The sequence below is a fragment of the Haemaphysalis longicornis genome, unplaced genomic scaffold (assembly GCF_048455015.1).
Source record: "Haemaphysalis longicornis isolate Haplotype H1 unplaced genomic scaffold, Haemaphysalis longicornis Haplotype H1 scaffold_1, whole genome shotgun sequence".
NCBI lineage: Eukaryota > Metazoa > Arthropoda > Arachnida > Ixodida > Ixodidae > Haemaphysalis > Haemaphysalis longicornis.
Window position 1 is genome coordinate 309,640,538 of NW_027526203.1, and position 27,475 is coordinate 309,668,012.

Here is a 27,475-nt window from a genome sequence, read left to right on the forward strand (position 1 = left end):
AACATACCCTAGCCTAAATTGCCTTCGTGGGTCAAAAAGTACCCGGCACTATTGGCAGGCATTCATGGCGAAAAACACCTGCGCTCGCCTTTTCCATGGTCCTTTTTCTGAACCTTAGGGTGAAGAGCGCTCACTGAGGTATAAGGGTGTACCTGACCGGCCACGGTGGCTCAGTGGCTAAGGCGTTGTGCCGCTGAGCCCAAGGATGCGGGTTCGATTCCAGGCCGCCGCGGCCGCTTTTCTGATGGAGGCGAACAGCGAAAACGCCTGTGGGTCCAGATTTTGGCGCACGTTAAAGGTCCCGAGGTGATCAAAATTAACCCGAAGCCCTCCACTACGGCCCGCCTCATAGCCTAGATGTAGCGTCGGTGCGTTAAACATCATAACAAAATCATATAAGGGTGCACCTCACTGTTAGGTTCTTGTTTATGTTCTGACAAACTTATCCGAGTAAGTACTGAGCAGTCTCAAAACCCAGGGTGAACCAAACTAACTTTCCCAAATAAAGTAACATGAAGTATTTTAGCTTTTAAATTATGCCTTGCAATAAAACATGAAGTGCAAAGGTGGAGGTAGCGTCTTATTCATTGTGCTAGTCGAAAATATGGTGATGTAGCTTATACTTGGTTACAACTCAAGAACGGTACCATTTCATGTAGTGTATCACTCCGCCAAAGCGCCGGACCCGTGACGTCAGTGCGCGCGCGTTTTGAAAGGGGTTTGCTATGAATGCGTGATATCGTCTGCCTTGTCTCACGCAGTTTGTTTGTCGTCACTGGAGTCGTTTATAAGCGTATTAAGTCCAAAAAATCACGGGAACGGCTCACGCCATGTTCAAAATATTCCCAGTAACGCCCTACTTTCGCCGCGCGGAGACACACCCGGCTACGGTGATAAGGCACAGCGGCAACTTCCGGTTTTTGAGGCTAGAGCAGGTTGCCTACGAACTAAGAGTTTTGTGGGGAAGTATTCACAAAATGATGGGGTATGCGTGGTCTGCGGAAAAGAAACAGAAACTATGCGGCACATAGTGTTAGAATGTGAGGGTATCCATCCAAATCTACATGAAGGAAATATTGGGCTTCCAGAAGCCTTAGGATTTAAGGGTATCACAGAGGAAGTTAACTTCGAGGCTGTCGAGGGGACGAAAAGAATATTAGAATGCTGGTGGACGAAAAGCAGAGAGGGGAATATTGCCTAGGACAGTTACCACCTGTAACAGGGAAAAAAAAGTATTTCGGGCCTAATAAGCTTTAGTGCCTGCCTTAGCAGCGCTAGTATTAAACCAAGAGTGCAAAACATGATTATATTAGTCCTTTTTGGTAAGATGACATGTCATCACCCCGCTTCAAAGGGGAGACCAATAGCATCATCATCAGGTGCCGTTCTTAAGTTGTCACCGAGTATAGTACTTGATCCCTCTGTGACTATGAAGAAGTTGTACCTGATGCATAGAAGAAACAAAGGGAGTAGTAGTGCGTGCGTTAAAGGAAGAAAAACACGACTGTGTTTAAAATCTCTTAGGCAGCCCATGCGGAATGCGCAATTGAGCACAAAGCCAAATCCGATGCGTGGTTGTTCGGGCGGCCCCCGCCACCCAGAGTGGGTATGCGCCATTCTTTTGGTAGCCTACCTCCTCTTCATTGCCACCAAAGATGGAGGAGGAGGAAGGGGAGGAGAAGGAGGAGGAAGAGGAGGAGGAGGAAGAAGAAGAAGAAGAAGAGGAGGAGGAGGAGGAGGAGGCGGAGGAGGAGGAGGAGGAGGAGGAGAAATCAATGCACTAATGATTGCTACACACCCTAATGCGAAATTTGCGCGCAGCGCGAACTGCAGTCTCCTCGGTCCCGGCGCATGTCCGCTGCGTCTCAGAAAGTGATCGCGCTATCAGTTAACGCTAGGCGGTGCGCGCTACTCTGCCGTCATCTCGTAGTGCTTCACCGCCGAGCATGTTGTCGCAAATCGTGTTTGAACCTCCCGCCCAAATTTCACGTGGTTTGGATGAGCCACAAACTAAGGAGGAGCGTCTGGCAAAGGTGTGAGGGGGAGGCAGTGAGACATACTGCGCCATTTCGATGCGCTGGTAGATGATTCCGTAGCTCCACGTGCAGCCCTCCATATCGCCAGGCGCTCGACCGTTTTCTTCCGGCCTGGGGAGTGTCTCGTTCACTCGCTAAGTTGCGCGGAAATAACTGCCTTTTCCGCCGCCGCCACTGCCAAATGCCTGTAAAGGGCGCCAAAGTGCTGCGCACTAAAACATTTGTTCGAGAAACGGGGTTTGGGGCCGGGGATGGGGTCAGCCTCCTGGGCGGCGCGAGCCTGCGAAGAATCCAGGGCTCATTCCACCAGGGCTTGCCGACTGGCGGCTGTACCGGGCAGGTCATCGCGAACTCCCACTGCTCAAGGGATTGGTTACATAAGTAAATTCATAAATTCAAAGAAGGTAATGGCAGGCGACATTCGTTAGCGCGATCTTTTAGGCAGGTCATTTGTTGGCCGAAGTTAAGACGGGAAGCCACGAGCCCGCGTCGATGAAACCAGTGTACAGTTTCCTTTTAACATCTGTTGGGTCCCGACAATATAAAGTAAGTGTTAATATTTCGTGGGCGATCTGTTAGCGATTTGTTTGATTATCCTGTCGACTAGCAGCGCGTGAACACATTCAGTGCGTACGCTCTTGTAGAATCCGCAAGCTTGTACGCGCTACAGAAGGAAAATATACGTGTAAGCACATTCCTTTTTCCAATTTTCATCGACATCGTTAACGCATGCATCTAATAAGTTTAAATTTATCTACGGGATGTTTCTTTGTCGATGTTGCTTCAACTGGCAAAGTGGTAAATGGGAGTTCAGGCGTTTTTATTATTAAAGGGTCGTATGGCTCCGCCATCGCGATTAATTATGCCCTCTTGTAGCTTCATACCCGAAAAGAAGCAACTATGTGCGAATTTCGAATTCCAGCCATTATGTGGCTTCTATAGGCTGCCAGAGGCTGGCCGGGGTGTCTTGTATGTGGAGTGGGCTATATATATACGCCACGAAAAAAGCTGGCTCAAAATGAATCGCAGACGCGCGGAATAAGTGAACGCTTGAGGTTACACGTGTGATACAAACACTCCTTTGGTGGGGCTCCTACCTTTAGGGGCTTATATTTTTGCTTTATTTGTTACCATTAACATTCAGGGCCCGAAGAGGTGCCCGAACCGCATTCACGTATTTTTATTTGTATTAGATAATGTTTAGAGGTGCCAGGACACAACACATTGACTTTGTATATGTTTAAACATAAAAAAGGGTATTTCATTGCATTAAGGATAGAATAGTTTGCTCAGAAGAAGTCTTTCAGTGCTGTTCAAAACATAGCACACCTTGAAGCGATAAATTTTGTTTTGTTTTCACCAAATCCAGACACTTGCAAATTCTCATAAAACGCCTGTTTTCTAGGCAAAATAGCGCAAAAAAAAGACAAGGACAGAGGGAGATACACGACGGGGATTGTAGGTTTTCGTTCTCGACAGCGCTCCTGATTGACGAAGTATTACCATCGAACGGGCAACTGTAGGTTACCGTCAAATCCCAGCGTAATATTTATGCCGTAAACTGGGGCCTGAGCTGGGATATTACGCAATGCAGACATGCCGTCTTGCATTGCGTGATGTCAGGACCTTAATAAAATCTGAGTGAAGATTTCCTGCATTTGCAGTAACTTCGATCTATAGGAGAACCGTGTAGGAGCCAAGACAACTATTGCAGGAAAAAAGTATATAGCATAGAGCAAGAATTCACCTTCAATATGCATGAACACTGCAAAACGCCTTGTAAAGCAGCCAATAATTTTTGCGTTCTTCGGGGTCACAAATTACTGCCTATACGGTTACAGCTGATATCTTCCATGTCTCAGTAACTTGGCAGAACCGTCTCCTACACTTGAAACCATCTTCTATCGCTGGCGCTATGGGCAGCGATAGAAAACTCAGGACAACGTATTGCCAACGCTGGCGTTTCCCACCGCGCGTCGCCCCGAGATTAACTGATCACGTGACTAAAGAGCTGGGAAGGCTATCAATTGGTGAGAGTGGCCGGAATAGAAGGAAATGACTTGGTTGGCCGCTCGGGGCTGATGCGTTTGGCATTGAAAAAATACCGGAGGTGATGGATCCGCCCTCAACGGACTGGGCTAAGCCAAAAACCGGTGTGTATCGTGAATCATTGTTTGACAGATTTCTCCCTTAGGCGCAATAAGTCGTTATACAGGCGCAATGGTGAAATATAGAAGAACCGCATTTTTATAGTTATGAAGGAGTGGACATTACAGTCAACGCTCACGGATCTATAGTTTCTCTTGCGACAAGTAGCATTATTGCCCTCATGCGACGCGAAGTACATTCCTAGTCTGTAAGTTTCTCTACGCAGTGCGATGAGCGTTACGTTGCGAGCCATGTCTCCACTTCCGTCCTCTTCGCTGCTTGCAGGTCCACTGAGCAGCATGTACAACTGCGTAGTAAGCAACGTCACGGACGCTGCCCTGCAAGTGGATTGTCAGCGGCGCGGCAGCCTCTCGGCAGGTGCTAACGGCGGTTCTGCGCCACCCGACCTGGTGGCAGCTGAGGCGTCCACGTTCCGGCAACGCAACTCCTTTCAGCTGGAAATCCGTGATGCATTGCTGGACCGGCTCGTCTATAACGTCACCTCCGAGTCGCTGTCATTCACAGTGTCCAGCCTGCCGCCAGGCACCGAGTTTGTGGTCGTTCTGTTCCTGGTGAACCAGAGCGGCAAGTTTAAACTGGTCCAGCTGAAGACATCCACGCTGCTTGCTTCTGAAGAGAGGCTGAGATCGGGTGAGCCCTCAGCTGCGCTGCAGTTGTTACGATACTTGCTGCACCTTGCGTTTTGACTGCATATTCGTCACTGGTTGAACAACATAGAGGATGAAGTGACTAAAAGTACACACCAATCTCGCAAAAATGTACAAAAGCAAATTGTGCCCGAGCATGGCGCGTGCATGAACACTGCGCAAATCACTCATTTGTCCCCTGGAGTTTTTTATCTACAGTCCGAAAGTACAATTATTTTCCATATTGGCGAGAGACGCGCGTCTAGAGGGATCTTTTTTCAAACGATAGTCTTGCCTGAATTACGTAAACACAAAATTTGGGCTTGTACTCCTGTCTGTCTTTTAGAATTTTAAAATGCCCACAAAAACTTACACTACAAACATAGGACACAGAACATTCATGTACAATGCCTACATGTATATGCAGACACTGACAATGGTTAGCACAATCACGTTAATTGTGTACAGGAGACGGAATGCTATTGTACATTTACACAAGCACATATATAGCTATAAGCAAAAACAATGGAAATATATTTTAAAAAGGCGAGTCTGCCATGCCACACTGGTTCTAAACTTAGGGCTACTCGCCCTACCTGTAGAGAAACCAAAGCACATGAACATTGTCTGGGGAATTCAAGCACTCCAAGGAAGAGAAGCTCCTCATACAGGCAAGACAAAACTTCCCGTCGCGCGCGCCTTAGTATAGGGCCCCGCCCGACGACAGTAACCAGTCGCTATCGCTGCGCAGTGGTTTTGGCACAACGCAATACCACCCACCACTATGCGCAGGCACGCAAAGGGGCCTATTGGACAGCACCTGCCGTTTATATATCGCCCGATTTCTAGGCCTCAAAATCCGCGCTGCACAACACGACAGAATGACCGTTCCCCCACGCATTTTTTGACCATGTGTTTGTTATTTTCAAGGAATGGGCAATTGGGGTACACTGAGCTGCGCGTTACACCCCAGCTCTGCAGTCTATCACATGGTGGGTGAACACCCCATTTCAGGCGCCACATGAAATCTCGCAAGGAACCGCGTAGAAAGAAAGAGGTCAACGCGCCTCAACTTGTCTTACTCAGTCTGTTGTTACAAGAAGGGGACACTAGTGGTAGTAAAACAGCGACCCTTATGCCAACCACGCGGTTTATCCCTCGATTAAGTCGCCGTGCCAAAAGTTGAAACAATTATTGGACAACAAGTGTATATAAGCAAAGCTGTTCCAAACTACTCGAACTGGTGGCGTGCATCATATCAACATTGTTCAGCAAAATAAAACATTAGGGACATTTGCGTCAAAACAAACGTACACAACTGACAGTAGCAGCGTTGTTTTTATTGAAAAATATAAATGGCGTTGGTTTTCGCGAGAGCGAATAAAAAACGCTTTTAAAACGACGTCTACAACAGGCGAGATTAAAGCGAATACCTATAAAAAAGACATTTTCGTCCTGTTCTCAGCACAATTAGAGAAAAGATGGTGCGCGAGTAGTTCGAACGTGAGAAAATTCAATCGAACTGGACAAACATCCACCGCATCCATTATGAGATAAGCGAAGGAAATTGAACAGCGTCAGGTGGAGAGAGGAGAGGGACAGGTGAGGTAGGGACGGCAGACGATTGCCGTCTCTCGCTTACATTTGCACGGAATCAAGCAGATACGCGGCCAATTTTCTCTAAGCGAGCACATAATAGGTGAAGGATACCTAAGTGGGCGACCACTAGATGGGGTGCTTGAGTCAGAAACTCTTTGCTGGTATACGTTTCCACTGCCTGGTAGACCCACTATGTCGATGGGCCACTTATGCGGTTGGTAAGCGTGCAGAGCTTCGCAGAGGTCGCTTAGTTTGTTTGTAAACATAGGATGCCTATGTTTTTTTTTATCTGAAATGAATGCTGAAATTAGTTTTTTAATGTAGGATTTGTTGAGTTGAATAAAATTAAGTGTTTAAATCATCTTTTCTCGTGTGTCTTCTTAGGGAATACGTAACCGAGATGTTAGAGTTTAGTTTTTGAGCACGGCGAGCTCAAAATTGCATTGTTTAGGTTGGGCCTTCTGCCGAAGCTTGTGTGAATGACGGAGCTCCAAAACGCTGGCGTAAAAAAATTACCCTTCAGGCCAAAGCTTGTGTTTTCAAAGTACCACAAATGCATTTTGCTTGAAATAAAGTAAGGAAATTATACAGCACAACCTGCAACGTATTTTTTCTTGGTACTTGGATGTAGAAGTTTTTTAAGATTTCTGTGACGACGTTAGGCAGTTTTTCGCCGTATTATGCTACTTTTCGTCACAGAACGGCACCATCACCTTTCTGCGAACAAGGAGTTGTTTCCGTATGAGGGCAGACAACCCAATGTGTGGCATTAAACACTGTGGCCTAACAAGTACTTCTAGACGGCAAAAAAGCAGATACTACATAAAATGCATGGAGGGCTCTTATAGGATCCAAATGAGCACTTACAAAAGAGCATGGAACCCGGTCATCCAGGTTTTGTATTTGGTCTAAACTACATGAGAATCGACTGATGAGGCCAGAAAATCTGTAATCTATATCTAGGATATCGTGATAATGATCCAGAAACTAACAATCGGCACCATAAAGTTGCTGTAAGTCTTGAGGCAAAAACTTTCGAAGCGCCTCCGAGTGAACCCGTGAGCATCCCATCATCTATCAGCTACACAGCAAGCAAGGGCAGCGATTGGCAATTATTACCGCGATAGCGTTAACGAGGCTTATTTCTCGATTTGCAGTACACGCTAGCCGTCCGCTATCAGCGGTGCTCATCAAGTGTCCACGGAAATACGTCACGACTGCCAACCAGAAACTACGACTAAGATAGCCAGATGCAAAAGTTAACTGGAGGGTGGGGAGAAGGGCAACGATGCTACGGTGTAGATGACAGAAATGATGCGTGGTTCATAAACCGTCGCGTCTGCGGAGTGTGTTCGTTCTGCCACCGTTGGTGCATGCGCCGATGATCCTCTGTTGACGCGATACCGTTACTGTGCTCATTCGGCTACTTTCCGTAAAGGCTAACCACTACCTGCTATCAGCCGTGCTCATGAAGACAATGTCCCCGTCAACCGGGGAGTATGTCTGCGCAGCCAAAAGAGAGCTCACGCCTGAAGCTGTAATCGGGCGTAGTTGCTCAAAACCAAATGTAGAAAGGAGAAGGCGGGCCGCCTGGCTTGCGGACAAAGATACTGCTGGGCAGAAGACAGAAAGGATACGTGATTTTGTCACTTGCCGCTTGTTTACAGGAAAGCTCCTTCTCCCACACAAAGCCGTTGTTCCTAATTTCGTTAGGTTAAACTCCACCGCTTGGAGAGCATGAACGGCGATTCCAAGCACCATTATTCCAAAACGCATTCTGGACAACGAAAATAATGAATTGTTATCGAAACGTTTCGAGCAGCAGCATCCGCCCAAATCACCCAACACAAATAAAGTCAAAGTAGCAGCGGTGAAACGAGCGAAGCGAGCAGCAGCCACGGTCCAGCGGTTACCCAAACGGGCTCCCAAGTAGTCCCCCAGCACGAAGAGAGCCGAGAAAGCAGCCAAAGAACGTGAGCGACGAGCAGCAGCCGCAGCCCAAACGCCACCAAAACAGCCTCCCAAATCCCCCAACTAAAACAAAGCCGACGATGCCGCCAGAAAACGAGTGTGGAGAGCAGCAGCCGCAGCACAACGGCCACGAAAACACGCACCCGACTCACCGAGGCACAAGAAATCCAAGAGAGCCGCCACAGTACGGGAGTGGAGAGCTGTGCATCAACAGCGAGCATCCAAATACGAATCCGCAACGAAACGGTTTATTAAAACGTCTGTAGAGAACCCACTGGGAAGTGTATGTAACGTATGTGACCGGAAATGGTTTCGGAACGATGTGAAGATCGCCCCGCAACGAAGTATCAATCTGCTGCAGAGGGAGTTCCCCAGTGAGGACGTCACCAAGTTTATCGTTTCCCGCTCCTGTCTTCAAGAGCAAAGGAAAGACAGGATACCCAATCTGTCCAAGTCGAATGGGTACGCGTATCCGGTGAAACCGGCCTACCTACCGACTCTGAATGGAATCAGCGAATGTTTCATTTCTCCTCGAGTGCCCTTCCTGCAGGTACGTCGGCTTCTGTATCACACTAACGGGGAACTCACCATCAAAGGCCCCATCGTTAACGTCCTGAAGGACGTAGCCTACGCCTGCAGCTGCCTGCCCAATACCACTGAAAATGACTGGGCATTCAACGTCCACTTTAAACGTCGAAAAATCTCCAAGACCGCGTATTGGAGGGGGATAGGGAGGAAGGTTGATTTAATTATGTGGCTTCAACATCTAAAGGATCAACCTCTCTACGACGACATCAAGATCGACGTGGGTAAGGTGGACGGCCTTACCTTTTATGGTGAACACATAAAAGGGCCACCTGAACACCAAATTGATCATTTCGACATAGACTTGGACGACGTCCACGATCCATACAAAGCCGCGATGGCATCTCTCTGGGACAGCAAACTTTGCTTATCGATGAAGACGTGGTGCTGGCAGGCAGTATCACCAGCAGAAGATAATACGCCATTGAACATTGCGTACGTTGAGTTCGGCGAGGAAATGACGTTCCCGCAGATATACCTGGGACAACCTCGTAGCATCAACCCGAACATTCCGTCCAGCGTAATCACGATGGCGATGAGCGAGTGTAGGAGGCGAGATCGGTGTCGCAGGGCGCTGCGACACGTCATCTACTCTACATGGCTATGAAAGCGATGCGGTACAGGATAAGTCACTCGCTCAACTTGATGTTCAGAAACAGTGAGGGTGACGTGGCCAGACTGCAAACGGTCACGAGGGATCATTTCATTGACGAAAAGTTCATCGAAGGAGCAGTGAAGCATGATCTCGCATACCTGCAGGGAATACCCAACACGACGTTCTACTGGTACCAGCGGAAGCGAGAGGTCTTTGCGATGATCCGGCAGCTGAGCAAGCCGACGGCATTCCTCACGCTGTCGGCGTCAGAAATTCACTGGGAAGGCCTCATAAAACTGCTGCAAAGCCTCAACATAGAGAAGGATCACGTCGCCAAGGAATTTCAACTCCTCACGCTGGGCGAGAGGTGCGAGCTAGTAGCCAATGACCCGATCAGCTGCTCCCTCTACTTCGACATGAACGTCCGTGCCATAATTAACATACTCAAGAAACCACTCATTTCACCCTTCTGGCCCTACCACGTGGAACACTACTTTAAGCGAATGGAGTTCCAGCACAGGGGAAGTGCATACGCGCACTAGCTCCTCTGGCTCCACAACGCGCCCGAAGAAGCGCTTGGTGCAAACATGCCCGAAACGGTGAAAACGGCACAGTATCTCGCGTCCGTCGACCTGCCACTCGTACCGCGGCCCAGATGCCAGGTCTATGAGCCCACTCACACGTGCTTTAAGAACGGCACAACCCGATGCCGCTTCAACGCGCCGTTCTGGCCCATGAAAGAGAGTTTACTCCTGACGCCATTGCCACGCCCGAGACGCCTGAGCAGGTGAGCGAGTACAAGGAGTTCAGGAACCTATAAGACGTGATTCACGACTCGCTCGAGAACACCGTCTACGAAAGCTTCGAACAAATGTTTAAGCATCACAATGTCGGCGACGATGAGCATTACCTCAACATCGTTCGCTCAGGGATTTCAAGGCCGTCTATTATGCTCGAACGCGCACGCGATCTAACCAAAGTTAATTACTTTCATGCATGGGTGGCGTCGGTCTTGGATTATAATTAGGAAGTACAGGTTATCCTCGACGTATACGCCTGTGCCGCATACGTCGTGGAGTATGTCAGTAAGACAGACCGAGGGATGTCGCATCTGCACAAGGAGTAATGCAAGATCAACACAAAGAGAGGGAGAAGAATCCGAACAAGCAGGTTCCTAACTGCAACTTCATAGGTCTCATTAAGAAATTGAACGTAGGCATTCTCAGGGTCGTAGAGATGTCTGCTCAGGAAGCGGCCTGCAGTACCTCCTGCAACTGGGCATGTCGGAGAAGAGTCGAAACGTAATCTACATGCACACGATGTAGCCCTAGGAAAGCGTGCGAGTGCGAAAGACTAACGCAGAAATGGACGTCCAAGGCTTGGATGTTTCCAGCACCGACGTCTGGAAGAAATCACCGATCGATATGTACGAAGACCGGTCGACCGACCTTCGACATCTCACGCACGCCGAGTTCAGGTCCCGTTACAGACTTAGCAAGGACTACAAACGGCGATTCAACCCTGCCATCATACGCTACATGAGCTACCCGGTGGACGACGTCATAAACTTCAAGAGAGAACACGTGCTGCTGTTTCACGCATTTGACAGGGAAGTCGACATTCTAGATGGAAACAAGATTGTTCAAATTTTCGGCGACAATTACGAGAGAATTATGAGAGAAAAGGCTAAATATACGCACAGCATCGACGTGTACGAACTCATGAGACAATGCCAACGTATAATTCAGGAGCACAACGGTTTGCCCGCTGTGATGACCGACCCAGTCACCCACTCGGCGAGGCACGAAAGTACGAAGAAAGCCGAAACGGTGGCTGCGAACTTGGCTGATATTGTTGATAACAGCGACATACTCAATGATTTATAAAAGTTTTCCAAGTCCGTTATCGCAAGGTGCCCAGCCCTTCAGAGACGTACCGACATACTCGCCACTGACGTCTTCCACGAGAAAATGAGGATGACCAACGAAGGCCAGTTAGCCCTTCTGCAGGAGGTGGTGCATCGACTAACGACGCCAACTTCCGAGCGGTTGCAAATCTTTCTGACGGGAGCGGCGGGATTCCGAAAAACGTTTGCGCTTCGCCTGGTCATGGACCTCTACAACCGGTTCAAGCAGGCGGGAAGAGCGAACGTCAACGGGTACATCGCGTGCGCCACCACTGGCAAGGCGGCGTGTGCGCTCGACAGTCACTGTGCACGCTGAATTCAAGTTAACCATGACGATGAAACATCGTGACCGAGGATTAAGCTACTCTGACTTGAACCGCTTTCGCTGTGCATTCCCCGATGTACGGTGCGTCATAATTGACGAAGTGAGGATGATGTCGCTGGACACGCTCGCGTACGTCGATCATTGGCTCCGCCACAATGGCAAGATGCAGCAATCATTCGGTGGCTTCGACATCGTATTGTGGGGCGATCTTCGACAGCTGCCACCGGTGAGGGCGTCAGAAGTGTTCAAGAGGTCTTCCGTTATGGGTGGCATAGAACCCATCACCCCGGGAGACAAGCTGCGCTACTACGCACTCACCGAGGTGCTTCGACAGGCTGGCAAAGTGTTTTCATCTATACTCACAAAAATAGGAGATGTTCGCCGCTTGAAGATGAGGAAGTACACTTCATCGAGAGCCGGTTCGTGACGAAGGAAGAAGCCGCTGAGAAATGTCCGGAATGGCTAAGAATTTTCTATGCTAACGCAGACGCCGATGCGTACAATGCGGTGGCGGCTCTCAGGTGCTCCGGGAAATTCTACGAGTTTGGCGCTAATGATAAGACCACCGGTAACCACACACTGCCCAAGTTTGATGTTGCCGAAGTCAAAGTGAAGAGTTTGAGCAAAGCAGATACGGGAAACCCTCGGCCTAAATTGACGCTGTGCTTAGGCCACCCCTACATGATTGTCAAGAAGATCGCCGTGCTCGACGGTCTCTTCAACGGAGCTGTCGGCAAGCTGCGCTACGTGCAGAAACACTCTCAAGGTAACATAGTCAGGGTGTGGCTTGAGTGTCCACCTAGCTCGGGACAAGTTGCGCGAACGAAGAGGAGGCACTTGCGACTCAACTACCCCAGCATCAAATCCTCGTGGGTGCCCATCGACTTAGTTAACTTTCCATGTCACCTGTGCGGCAAAGGCCTGTCCCATATAAGGCTCAAAAGGTCACAGTTCCCAGTTTCACCAGCAAACGAAATCACCATTCCCAAGTCGCAAGGCGGCACGTACGACAAAGTCGCGATTGAGTATGCCAAGACTCACGCAGAAACTCGTCTACGGGGCTTTGAGCCGCGTTACGAGTATCCAAGGGCTATACATAACCAACAAAGATGGAGATCACGAGTTCTACTATGGGAAGGAGAACACTGATCGCGCACTCGCAGACAAGTTCAGACGTCTTGAAGAGCACCGCCTCGAAACCTGCACTGCGCGCTGTACTACCGTGACCGGGAGATCGTCGATTCTCGTCGCGTGTCTCAACGTGCGATCCCTACCTAAGCATGCTCGCGACGTATACCATGACGTTAACGTCAACGCTGCTCATCTTCTCTGCCTCACGGAAACGTGGATGTCGCGGAATGAACCACGAGACATCAACGGCTACGACTTCGTCTGCGGTGCGCAACGGGGGAACAACATGGCAGCTGGAGTAGCAGTCTATGGGAAATACGGCATGGTCATGAAACCGATCGATTGCGGCGACTGCTTCGGTGACAACGGTGAAATGTGCGCCGTGGAACTCAGCGACCTCGACACAGTTGTCGTGTGCGTCTATGTGGCGCCAAAGAAGTCTCAAAAGGAGGCGTCAGCCTTTGTGCGCAAGAACATTGGTCGCGCTATAAAGGGGCGTCGCAACGTGATGGTTGTTGGGGATTTCAACCAGGAAGCAGCCGCGAGCTCTGTCTTCCTCTGTGATCTACGGGCCGAACACTCGCTCTCGCTCAAATCATCCCTCGATGCAACCACGTCGAGATGCACATGCATAGACATGGTGCTCACCAACTCCCAGTCCCTTGTGCGTGAAGTGCAATTGGCGTCCACGTACTACTCAGACCATAACACGATGATCGTGTCTATACACCCGAGCCACGGAAACACAATCTCAGTGGCATGATATCAGTAGCCCGCTGTAAGGGTGTACGCTCAAGTTTCTCACGTAGTACGGTGTCGACAAAGGATTGCAGGCTACTGAAAGCACCATAGCGTACTGACTGTAATTCACCCTCAGAAAGCACTGACGATGCCAGCCACAGTAATGTCGATGCACCAAAATAAAACACACTTTTAAAGTCTGGCTGCTTAGTTCACTGTCGGCACTTGGAAAGCATGAATGGCGATTGCCGCAGCTCTGTTCGAAGCTCTCCCTTGATGACGAGGTAACGCTATCGCGTCTTACATCTTAAGATCTGAACGTAGATGTCCCCTGCAGCTTTTTTCATGTGCTTCTGCGTACCGGCTCCAGAATGCGACGCCAGTTGCATGCAGGCACGCATTAAATGAAAGAAAAGCAATTAAAGCCTTGCCGGAAAATTTTTTTAGTATTTGTAGCAGCTGCTGGAACTCGAGCTGGGAAGGAGGCAACGCGCACGAAGCAAGTTGAATAGGTAGATCAAACACGTAAAGGTGGTCCAAAGCTCTATAATAAAGACCTAGCTTCATTCACCGCACTTTGGTGTGTGATGCAGAAAAGCGACCCTCAGGGCTTTGTAGTTCAAGTAGTATACTATAAACTTAGTCCACATGTGTTGTAAATACACAGCTGGCGATTGTGCTTTGTTTTTTGTCACGGCATTAGAACTGCATATTATTTCGATTCCGATAACGTTCGTACACGCGGATAATAAACTACCACGGGTGTTTTATCAGTTCGAAACCTAACTTTGACTATAGATAGATAGATGGTACTGAATGATACTTGCATATTGCATCACTATTCGAGGTGATGAGTATGAGTCGTATTGACCTGTTATTTTGTTTGGATATCATGCCATTCTGCGTTCAGATGGACTGCGTTGGGCCATAGCTGAAGAGATTGAAAAAATCAAGCATAACGAAGACTGTAGCGCCAAGAAGTATACATGAGCGCATAAATTAAATATGGGGACCCTCTTCCGTCATAAGCTACGGTCCAAACGTGGGTTCCTCGTTAGTAGCTCTTGAAGACGACCCATTGCCGGCCGTCGCGTTGTAGTTTCACAAAGTAAAAGGGGCGCGAAATATAAGGCATAATCTAGAGCCACGGGCGCGTTTCGGGTATTCAAGTCACGACGAACGTCCAACGTTTGCACTGGATCCGTACGATTAATATTGCAGACATATTCGGCTATCATTGAAGTCTCTTCATGTCGCTGGCCTCAAACGATTCTGCAGGGAGCGCTTGCCATTCTTTTGCGGGGGAACGTGGTGCACTGGGAAATCCTACGCCCTTTAAAATGTCATTGTTGGAGCAGTCGCGTAGCTGATTACAGCGTGATAGACGAGGTTAATTTGATGCCTAGACGGCCTAGTGGTCGGTTTTATGGATGTCAGAAACTGAGCGATGGATGCTGGTTTGCAAGATCGAGGTGTGAAATGAAAGCGGTCTCCCCAAGCTTTTTGTATCGCAAAAGAGCTCGTCACTGACTGATGTTGCAGTTAATAATATTTTGGAGGAAACTGTTTGTACACAAGAATCCTCGCCCCCGATTAACGCCATTCACTGAACAATGGATGCACAACAGAGCAAGCTTTGCTTATTTTAAGCTTCTTTTCTCACGTCCAGACGGCCAATTATTGAGCTGCTACGTTTAGCAGCGACTTCCTTGTTCGCCATCGACTCGGCCTGAGCCGCTGAGACACCAAGCGGTTGCACCGGCAGAATAAAGGCTGCCTGATTTGGTCTCCCGCTTGTTTAGAGTGGAGTAATTGTGACATGTAGTGTTTAATGAGTGTAAAATATCACCGGAGAGTGAAGAATCAGCACGGCTGCACCCAGTCGGCAGCGAGACCTTATAGCAGGAGGCGGGGAGGGGGGGGGGGGCGAGGCGGCGGGGGTGGTTACCATTATCGCCACCAAGAATCATGTTAGTGGTAACAATCAGACAGAGAAGTAGAGACCTAGATTAAAATCAGATGTTACCTGCTGTCAAGAGCGCAGGCGGAATGACAAGAATTATCTGACTTCGCGATTTTCCCTCAGTGATACGTCTTTTTTGTGCTTCTGATGCCGCACTTATACTCACTCCTCGAGAACGTAACGCCGAAACAGACAGTCTGGCTAGAAGACTTCAGAATAGATAGCTGACAATTGTTATCCGGTACAATGGTCATAGCAGTGTCACAACAGCAACCTAGTCACTTGGTGGCTGTTTGATGAACGCCCAGCTGCGAATTAAACTGCAACGAAACACCACTGACTAACGAATGAAAACCGGCTCTTTCCACTGCGTCTCGCAGGTGTCGAGCATCGGAAACCGTGCTGCGCGTCTCTAGGGCTGCTCATCACGGCGGCCGTTTTGCTCGCCTTCTTGCTGCTGGTCACCGCCCTCTTGATCAAGTATCGCACAAGGTTAAAACTGGGAAAAGGTAAGAATGAAACCCACTAGAGGGCGTATTGGGGGTGAGATCTTTGAGTGGCGCCCCCTGGCTCTGACGTCGGCTTAGGGATTCGCGCCGCTGTCGTCTGCTACACTCCGCTTGTGAGGGGCAACAGTGCCTGGGCTAGAAATCGCCCGCTTCGTTGCTGCAGTGCGTTAAAAAGCGTATTTCTAGCGACTCAGTTATTTTTCCAGCTTCTGACGCATCTGAATAATTTGAAGCTGTATCCCCCACAAGTTTGCAACACACGAAGAGATAGAGAACAACTTTCTTCAGAGTATCGGTCAGAAGATCCTGTGTAACTCGTCCTTTCTTGCTTATTCGCGAGGATCAGCGATCAGAGCTTCTCGATAAGTATTCAAAATGTGTAGGCTTCCCTGCAGTATTTTTAGATGCTCCTATGAAGACTCAACAGTCTAATACTACGTACCAAGCAGCGGCGTCTACACGCTCATCGCACAGCAGGAAATAAAGCGGCTTTCTTCTGTTTCTTTCGTTGTTGTCTTGTATCGGATTAATGTTTCTTGCTTTTTTTTTTCTGCCCAACGCATTAATTTTTCTGCGCCGTCACCAACTTCTTATTAGGAGGTTTCGGGATGTGTGGGAGCCTCACAAAGGTCGTGTGGATATTTCCTTCATTTTGTATGGCATACATTCCCTTCTTCACAAATTGGCTTTCATTACGCTGCGTGCAATAAGCTGCATATCCGCAGCGTGCTTTGTTTATTCACATGCAAATACAATGAGAAGGTTTGTGCTACGCCACCGCGATGGCGCCCTAAACAACGTGGTCCACAGTACTCGAAGGCGGCTTTTGTGCTCCGAATTTCTATCGTAATTATATCGTTATCATAACGAACTGACTCTCAACTCAAACAATGATGACATGATTAAGGTGTTGAAGGCATCTAGACTCGCTAACTAACGTAATAAATAGTATACCTGCATATATTACAAGAATCGCAACCGATTAATATTTCCAAGCAACTCTTTACTCATTTCCAACTGTTCCAGGCGCAAAGAACAAATCCTACTCTACTCGGGATGGCGTTCTATGAATCGTAGAAAATTACTTTTACTATCTTGTCCTGGACTGAAAATCCGGCCCACTAACCAGTTTTCTCCTCTTCCCCCTACACCTCCGCCTCTTGAGTGCAGTTCCTATGACGCATATCCGAATATCGGGAAGATATGGCTGTGAAAAATGTAACAAAATATCCCTCCAGATCTTAACAAACATAGTGTTACTGTATCTTTAACGTAGACGTGACTCGTTTTGCACAATAAACCTCTATACTGGAAGCCCGGTATAAAACCACCACGCGCCTATGCACAGAGTTGGTTATTTGGAACTCAACCTGCAGCTTTTCCGCAACCCATAGTGCATGTTGGCACAATTTCACGCCATGACAACGTTAAGTGATGTAATACAATTCTTTCGAGCGTTCGGGAAGATTGCAAAAACTGTTTCACCTTACATGGGATTACCGGGAATCGTAATGCCTTCTGCCAAAGCCGGCAGCTTTGAAGGCCTAAAATTTGTTTTGGTCGTCCATTTTCTCTGTTGTTGGTTATTAGCAGCTGACTGTTCACTTTGTTCGAAAGATGGCTGAATACAGAAACTGATGCCTAGCTCCGACTCTTCGCGCTCCGCACAGGACCGCCTTCGCAAGGAAAGGGGTGGCGCCGGCAATGTTTCTCCCTTAGCGGTATCCAAAACTATACTTTAATTGACACCATGAGCTAGTGTATGCGATTTTAAGCCTATTATTATGATAAAAGGTTACCCACATGCCAATTCTGGTGCGGCCACATGCCAATTCTGGTGCGGAAAAGCATCAGACGTTGACCGAGCGCAAAGAAACAGCAGGGAGAGCGATCCTGAGTGAAGCAGACGACAAATGCGAGAATCCCTAAGATGACGTCACGGAGGCGCGCTTCGCAGCGCCGCCTGTGTTCGCGCTCACCGCCAATAGTTATGCGTTTCAGGGAATTCATCAGCCCCTTTTGATGTACATATGCCTAAACCAGAAAAGAATTCATCATTTGCTTTAAACCCGCCATAGATGCCCTTTGGAAATAAAATCCCACCGGAAGTTTTCCTTTCGACAAGCGATACCCAGTGGTTCCCAAGGGAAAACGACTCTGTTGGGTTATTACATGGCTAAATAAATCTTTTACCTGCAGCATCTTTGATAAGGGTGCGTTCCGCACATTTGAATACGTGCAGTGCCAGTTTGTGTAAGTACGCTATTTTGACTATTTGCATGCTGCCTCTATCCTCTTTGTTGCGCAAAGTTCCTTGATTTACACAAGTTCATCCATGGGAGCCAAACGTACGTTTGCGCCAATCCCTGTCTGATTTTTGTTTTTCTAATGCTTTTCACTAGGGTTTGCAGCTTTCCTACTTAGTCAATTTAAAACGGTTGCTTTTAATTACGCGATAAGGCTTTGCCCAGCGTTTTTAGATTCCTAAAAGCTTTATTTGTAAACCTAACTATTTGTAATATTAAGAATGCGTTCACTTTATTAAAGGGCTTGTTAGTCGGTTGGTTCCGAAATTGTTTTCTAGGCTTGAATATTTTAGCTCCTAGTTATTTTTGCCTAGTCTTTTCAATACAAAAAGCATATCCTGTGATGTTGCTCGGAGCGTGAGTTAATCAGTGAAGTATTTTTGTGTAGTACTTTCTTAATTTGGGGCAGTTGAGAGGTGACGTATCTGATTGAGGGGAATTGAGAGATTGACTTAGCTGCTCAGCTGCTTGCTGGTCAGTGACAAAATGAGATATGGCACATTACGTTGGGTTTTATGCTACTTTCTTAGCAGTTAGTCTGTTAGTCAGCCAATTGGTTATTTAGTCTGTAAGGCAGTCAGTATATTATGGAGTTGCTTATTTTGGTAATGTCTGAATTTTACTGCTATTCAGTTAGCTAGTCAGCTTGTTCCTAGGCCAATATTTATTCAGTTCAACTGAAACCTAGCCGTGCTTTCGCGGTCACTTAAACAGTCAGAGGAGCCTTTTAACCTATATAGGAACAAAATTGCAGTGCCGAACTAAGTAAGGTTTTTTTTTTTTTTTTTTTTTTACCGACGAAGGTTCTTTTCGTTACGGTTTGTCTGGGACGTAGAATGACAACAATATTACTGACCTTTCCAATCCCTGCGATGACAATAATTTCCAAACGTACACTAAGAGAATAAATCATCCATAGGGATCAAGAAACAATGTTTAAACACACGCAAACCTGCAGAGTCGCACACACTTGGAGATGTTCATGAATCAGGCAGTAAAAAAAAGTGTACCTGCACGAACCTCGTCTTCCACAGATTGTAATAGATACGCAGACAGTTCTCTTTTTTCCCGAAACAAAATTATATTTCGCATTGAAAAGTTCTACCTATTCATGTTAAGATGGCGTTAGCCCTGTTATAAGCTAAAGAGCACGGGGATGATATTTTCATTATTTGCATCGCCTAGTATTGTAGGTTAATGATTGTCACAACACAAACTCATCAGGGAAAACCGAACGCTGTGTCTTCAGGTCTTCCCAGATGAATGCCGTGAATTATTGTGAGGTTATACTATGGGAATAATATGGGATCCGTCGACCCCCTGGGACAAGACGCAAGCGTCTAGGGGGAGAGAAGCGACCATCGAGGTCTACATTTAATGAAACGTCTTGCGGTAAAGTGAACAGAAAGACGAAGCAGCAATGCGTGTGCTCGGGAAGCACGAGACTTGACCATGCCAGCCAAGGGAGAGGCTCAGTTCACTACAAACAATGGCTGGCCGCACCAGGCCTATGGCAGTCGATGGCGATGCGGCTGTGAGCTGTTCAAAGAGATTTTACATCTTCCCGGCGGCCGAACATGTGGAGACAGTCTGCATGTAAAGGGTGTAAGCGTTGAGCTGGCAGCCATGGTACAAGTCCCTACGCAGTCGGTGCGTAGAGTCTGGCATACCCGATGGCAGCATGCAATGCAGTGTAGTTATTGCAGAATATTTTCAAAACTCATGTCGGGGTCCAAATTGAAACGAATGGCTCTTGTATCGGCGCAGTAGAAAATGACGTGGGAGCGCTTCTTCGAAGATGGCGTCTTGAAAATACGTGGTCCTTTCAAGCCCGTTTCCTCGGTTATTTGCGGTGGCTGCATGGGCAAATTCTCCGGGTCGGGGGGTGAGTTGTGCACAGAAGATATTCGCGAGGGTCCTTCCCACGACGCGTAAGGCATAAGTGGCTCGCTTCGCGTTTCCCTCGATAGGTTCGCGTTTGAGTTGTCGCTTCCTAGGGAAAAGTTCTGATCGTGATTACTGACCGAGTGACCTGTTCTTCGCTCTGCTCTTTCGGAATTGTCACCTAGGTCAGTTGCCTGTTTGGAGGGAGCAGCGAGTTCGCAACTTGTGCCGACAAAATACCTGTTTTTCTCTGGCTGTTCTGTGTCATCGTTGCACATTGTGGGAACGTGCCGTCGTTGGCAACGCGGGCAAACGATACTCCTCCTACACTGTCGAGCGATGTGTCCATGGGTCAGACGACGGAAACAACGTCCGTGTTTTGTGAGGAAAGTCTTCTTTTGCTCCTTAGTGATTTTATTATCCCAGCAAGATCCTGTATCGTGCAGCCCGGAACGAAACAGGCACTGTCGCGTCTCATTAGCTGCGGCATACAGGGCTGCCGCTGAATGTCGGTGTTTGAGAGTTGCTGTTTGACGCTGTTGCCTTGGCTCCTCATTCGTCTTAAACTTTGTTCGCGGAGGCACGCTTAGTATAACTGCTTCCAGACACTCAAGTCAGACTCCAAAGAAGTTATTTAAATTGTCGAACTGTTTCTTGTGGATTGTTGGTTGGAGCTCACGCTCCACTCCGGTTGACGTTGATGCAGTACCCAACGTTTTCGAATGCCGGTGGTACCTCAAGACCATGTCTCGAGGGAGTGCCCGAAGAAGTATCTCATGTAGCATGGCACAATAAGCCTCTGGGCTCGTGCCAAGTACATTCCAGCTTCTGCAGTGTATCTGCACGTCGTCGTAAATCTTTCATAGTTTCGTTGCGTCAGTTGATGAGGAAACAGGTGGTATGTCAAAGCCCGCAGGTGGTCTCGGGCAATAAGAGTCTGGTCAACAAACCGCTTCTGAAGTATTTCGATCACGTCATTGTACTATTGTTCGGTCATGGGCAGTCCAGAAACTGATGCAGCCGCCGAGCTGGTCAGAAGGCTGGTCAAGTAATAAGATTTCTCCGTCGCCCGGAGTTCTGTATTGTTATGTACAGAGGACTCGAATAGACTCCAAAATCTAATCCAGTTTCGACGGTCTCCATCGAACTTCTTCATTTTTACTGTAGGTAGCTTTGTTCTAGTTGTTGCGGGCTCACTATGAGAAGCTGTCGTTACAGAAGGCGAAATGAGACACTCACCTGACTGTTGCTCTCGAGATCTGTAGCGTTGCTCCACCATGATCTTCACCATCCTGTCACTGAACGAAGTCGCATTGGATGTCTCTTCCGTGACCACTTCGTCTCTCGCTTCCAAAAAAATGTCGTCGTCCACCTTCTGAATGAGTCGATGGATGGCCTCGATCCTCTCGTAGGATATCGCTGCGTCCATCGCTGTAGTTAGGCTGCCACTTGGGAGGCCGTCTTCTATCTCGGTCAAGACGGCTGAAAGCTTGTCCCGAAGGGCAGTTCGTCGCCGCAGCTTCCGCTCGATCGAAGTCATCCTTGGTCCTTGGAGGTAGGCCCACCGGTCTTCTCAAGCAGAAGCCGTCGAAGAAAGGCTGTCGGTCCTGCTTGTGGGTGTCGGCCTGGCAGACACGAGTCCCGGGTGGTTTCGTTACCAAGTTGTGTGATCCGTCGACCCCCAAGGACAAGACGCAAGCGTACAGGGGGAGAGAAGCCACCATCGAGGTCTACATTTAATGGAACGTCGAGCGCTAAAGTGAAGAGAAAGACGAAGAAGCAATGCGTGCGCTGAGGAAGCACGATACATGACCATGCCAGCCAAGGGAGATTGACCTCAGTTCACTACAGACAATGGCTGGCTGCACCAGGCCTATCGCAGTCGATGGCGATGTGCCTGTGACCTGTTCAAAGAGATTTTACAGATAAAATTTTGATCCGAGTGAAGCATGGTACAGCTGTCGATTTCGATTTCTATGTGTAGCGGCATAACTGGAAAATACCAGACTTAATACCACGGTAAAAAACAATTCAGGGAAGCTTGTACTCATGCGCACGACTTGAATGGCGAAGCTGTTGTAGGTGAGAATTGCCGGACACATAGCTAAGTTTCGGTATCATTCTTTATTTGAATAGTTGCAGGGCTAGTAATCGTCGTCGTATACATCGAAGAGGTCGTTGTATTCTTCGCGGCGAGAGGTCGATGCAAAGCCATCCTCAGCATTGTAGATTTCCACCAGCTCCTCGTCATCGACTCGAGGCAGCGGTGGCAGGATCTGCAAGTCATCTCGGGAAGGACTGGCACACTTATAGCCATGTCTCCAGTTATCCATAAGGGCTTCTAGAGGATGCGGCGGCCGCGGTGACCTCTCCCAAGTAGGGTGTCTTTTCATCTTTAGCAATAGCGCTGAAGATTTTCTTTGCATGCGTGGTAGCGCTTGACCACAGCGCAGGACTTTTGCATTGTTATTTATTTTTTGCTAAAGCCATTGCGCCAGTTGGGGACTCGGTGGTCGATGCGAGGCACACGCCCACGAGCGCTCCCCATTTTCTCGCTCTTCGAGGTTCGTGCTTTTTTTTTTTTTGCTAAAGCCACTGCGCGTCCTGAGGACGCTCGGCGTTCGCCGTGAGGAGCGCGCTCACGAGCACTCGGCATTTTCCTGGTATTTTATCCTTAAGCGGCGAACTTACGGCCAGTAACAACAGCTCCACTGTTGAAAGTGTCAGATTATGGCATCAGTGACCTTTTGCGAATTCTACCCCGCGACGCTTAAACATTTTCTATATCAGTTTAATTTGCCACTTGTTCTGAAGTGAGCTTAACGGTGAGAATAACGCAACTAACATGTGGACTATCGCTTGACTAGCGTGAGCTTAGTCATTAAAACTTTTTCGTTCCTTAAAATTTCTGCCGAGCGCTCGACATTTTTCTGTACCTCAGGCAGAAAGGTATAAATAAATTTTAGACGTGCCGATAGCACATTGTGGTTTTTAAGAGTGTCGGAGGGAAGCGGTTTGAGTTAATGTTTATTACCAGGGGCTTAACGTGCCCTCAAGCCATATCAGCAATGGACATTTTCGTATTTTCTTTCTATCAGAGATATTGCCCCCACGTCAAAGGATTGAACAGTATCATTCAGTTCAATGCGTTGGCTAATACAGCGAAACGAATTTTGTGTTTCCCCTGGCAGAAGGTAGCTGCATAGTAAGAGCGTACTGCGAAAATAAATCTCGTTTGGAATGTTTTATAACGGGTGCGACCACGTTATGCTGCTCCCATGGCATGCAACATGTTTAGCACCGCCAAGACTAGGCCTGCGGCCACGTCCTAGGGGCGCCAACGCCAGGTGATGTTTGAAAACGTAGGAGACTGCATATGCTCTTAAATCATCCGCACGTCTTCTTCATGGTATCTCGTATGTACAACCTTCGACATCCCAGGGGCCAAGTCTGTCGCCCGATTACGATGCCCATCATGCGACTTGAATTGGAAAATTTAGCCTGCGGTGTGGCAGCACGCATTGCAATCATGATGTTTTGGATTGCATGCTGTCACAGCAGAGACTAATTGTTTTAGTAAAAGTGAATGTTGTGCATCGTTATTCGTAAAGTTGACCGCTCTGGCTGCAGTTATTGATCACCCCTCTGCGTTCCGACGAAGAATACGTGATGAAGTATTCTCATATATATTAGGTTGTAAAGGCCCCGAACGCTTAGTCCATGTGTACCATTCACTGATTCAAACATCCATACTTCAGGTCCCCAGGTGCAACGATCTACAGTCGTGATAGAGAGCGTGCTGTGATCAACATCACCCACTAAAGGGGACTGGGGCGTAGGCGCATTAATCCCGCACCTGCGCTACGCCGCATTAACTAAGGGATTGCCGTGGCTCGCGGGAGCGCCATAACTTGCCCAGCTGCAGCAACATAGCACTGCCCACTGTCGTCCAAGTCCTCTTCCAACAAACAACGCATGCCTGTCGCGCCTGATGCGTCGACTAAGCAGGCCGCAAATATCTAGATCTACGTAAAAGGATTGAAAGTTGGGCGAGTTATTAATGGTCCACCTTAAAAACAAACTGCGTGCAAATTGACGGAACAGGAACACACGAGGACAACACAAGCGTAGAGTCGCAACTGGTTTATTGGGAACACATTAAAAGCCTAAAACCCCAAAGCGCCCTATCGACACGCCCTACGTGCGTCACGGTTCTCGTCGGACTTGGCCGCATGTACAGAAAACAATAATCGCAATCTTTGAGGCACACAAAAGGTGAAAAAAGCAATTATAACCGCATTACAGATAGCTCATGTGTTACGCCTTCCAGCACGCATGCCCTGAACAGGCACCGTAATCGCCCTTGCTAAGCAAAGAAATAGACGGATGACTGATGCAGTCCGAAGCAGATTTGGAAATTTGACTAGCTTCTACAATTTCTCGTGTTTGCTGGTTCATATACCGAAACACAATGGCTTGGCGCTTAAGCACGTTCTACGGTAGTTTCAAGGATGGATGCAACAATGCAAGCGGCTTCTCTAGCCCTGTCGTCACTAGACAGCATGAAATATTCGGCTGCCGGGCACAAGTAGTGGCAAAAATTAGCTGGACATGTACAATCACCGAAATACGGGAGCTACCATTGCGCTTCCTCCTGTTGGCCACATTTCGACACAGAATTGGTTGCCATTGACCTAGTTTGTTACACAATGCTGCGACTGTAATTTAATTCACCTTACACGCCAAGGAGTGTGCGTAAAGGAAAGGCGTTTTGAATGTTTGTTTAACAGAATGATTGTCCACAAGTTCATGTTGCAACCCTTGAAAAAAGAAAATCCCCAGTTTTTCTTATGTAAACAATGCATGAGGGCACAAGTGACTGTTGTTTAAGATAGCTATGAAAGTTTTTCTCAAGTAATTTTCACCGTAAACACAGCGTCGTTGTTGATTGATTGTGGGGTTTAACGCGCCGACGCAACGCAGGCGATGAGGCACGCCGTAGTGGAGGGCTCCAGATTAATTTTGACCACCTGGGGACCTTTCACGTGCGCCGAAATCTCGTACACACGGGCGTTTTTGCTTTTCGCCTCCATCAGAAAAGCGGCCGCCGCGGCCGGGAATCGAACCCGCGACCTCGTGCTCAGCAGCGCAACGCCTTAGCCACTGAGCCACCGCGGCGGGTCCACAGCGTCGTTGTAGTCCTCACTGACCAATAGCAGCATGTTATAGCAGAGTGTGTTACAATGAAGTAAGGCTACCTTAAAAACCCACAAACAGAAGAACAGCAGGAACGGTATATCACTTGAGTATGTACGTTAGCTTCAGATGTGATAAAACCAACATCGGTTGTAACAGTTACTGTTTTCGACACCCGAAGACAACCTTCTATAAAATGATCGTCCTGTTGTATGATATGCTACTGTGACTATTAACGCTGCCTTGCGCTTCCCCAATTGTTATGCTTTACGCCGACGTGTGCAAATGTTTGCAGGTGCACGGAAACCACCATCTGCAGCCGGATCTGAGGAAGCAGATGAAATGGGCGAAGTTAACCCGGAATGCAAATACGTCATTCCAGCAGAGAGTGCCAAACAACTCTCCAGCTCCAAGGAAACTCCGCTCACTTACGTGTGATCTCCTTACACGCGTTCACTGGGGGTGTGCGCGTCTTGCAGTGTGCGACGAACTGTGCCTGCAGTAGAGGGCTATTCGTTTCCTGCTGAGATACTTGAGCTTCATTGTCACACAATGTGGATGTTCTAAATACCGCCTCGACATATCAGTCGGGGATTCCGAGTGGTACAAGGAGACGGCAGCGTGTATTCCTGCATGCTGTTTCATCAATCCATTTTTTGCTGTTGACCGGCCAAGCGTGAATGTTAACTAAAAGGCACAACATATAAACTTCTCTTCAATGACTACAGCTTCAGTGAATATTTCGAACTGCAGCCTTGATAGGACCCTCCTCTTGCACTACTTATAACAAACTACCAGCGATACAGAAAAGTTTCGGTGCTTTTTTTTAAATATGTAATCTAAAACTATTTGGAACACAAGAAAATTGGGTGGGCAACCGAAATGTTTACATACAACACGATGAACTTGCATCGCTTACCAACATAAAGCAGTGCAAGGTTGCGTAGCCAAGTACCCCCTATTCTTAGCATTTGTTTTTATAATTGCGTTCTACGTTTCGCTGGAGGGTCGGAAAACCTATTTCTCTGTTATCCTTCACTGTTATATTTTGAAGGATCATGTCGGTGATCAAGGACCTTCGAGCATTTTTTTAATCGAATGCTGTTTGCTGTCTCAAACAAACCTATCGTCCAGCTTCTTTATACCAAACCGGGGCGTTAAGAATATTGCCTCATATCGGCAAACGAGAACAACCCTTCAATAGAGAACGTTAAAGGGCAGTGCTTCATGCATATATTGCTAATTTCAATCCTTGCGCCATTCGATATCGAGCCACAGATTACGCTTCTCAAATGAGCGTGTCACCTCACATTCCTGTAAGCGATGAACCTATTGCAGGTGGGAAAATACGGAAACTTCTCAACGAGACCTCTTGTTACCTCGGAAGTTAGAAGCTGTGAGACACGATGTCATCTGGCTGGAACCACATATTAGTGGATAGGGGCAACAAATGAAACCAATGATCAAGTTAGACTCTCTTTTCATCTTTATACGTTGGAGCGGGGTTTCTTTTGTCAGTAGCAGCTGTAGTCATTTCGCTGGTTCCCCATTAACTCCTCCCTATTATGGCTAAGTATTTTTTGTCTTTGATAGCAACAAATCAGAGTACGTGTAAGAGTAACGAATACGTGCATCAGTTCCCTTGACGGGCACTCGAAGGATTTTTCTCCATCCGAATTCCAGGTAGGTCTATTAGACTATTTTCTTAGTTCGCAGTACACTACGTATTTAACTGTTCCTTATTCGCAACGGTGGTGCCATACCGAGACTTTAAAACTTTCTAATTTTTTTGTTTTCTCTCAAAGGGCCTGACCTTCGCTGTATAAAAATAAATCAGCAATATTTTAAAATGAATAGAAAAACATGGTCCACGGTAGTTTGAACAGTGCAAACAAAACAGTAAATTCCGTGCTTTACGCCAAACTGTTTCGCT

At 47.8% G+C, this 27,475-nt stretch overlaps 1 protein-coding gene across 1 annotated transcript in view; it reads left to right on the forward strand.

Annotated features, from left to right (window-relative positions):
* LOC144149906 (neuronal cell adhesion molecule-like) overlaps positions 1–26,051 on the forward strand; it is a 149,089-nt gene extending 123,038 nt beyond the window's left edge. Inside the window, exons 5-7 of the mRNA XM_077681636.1 lie at positions 4,470–4,835; positions 16,028–16,156; positions 25,838–26,051. Of these exons, the coding sequence (XP_077537762.1) occupies positions 4,470–4,835; positions 16,028–16,156; positions 25,838–25,980 (638 nt within the window). The 3' untranslated portion in view covers positions 25,981–26,051. The remainder of the gene's footprint in view (positions 1–4,469; positions 4,836–16,027; positions 16,157–25,837) is intronic.
* Positions 26,052–27,475: the final 1,424 nt, after the last annotated feature.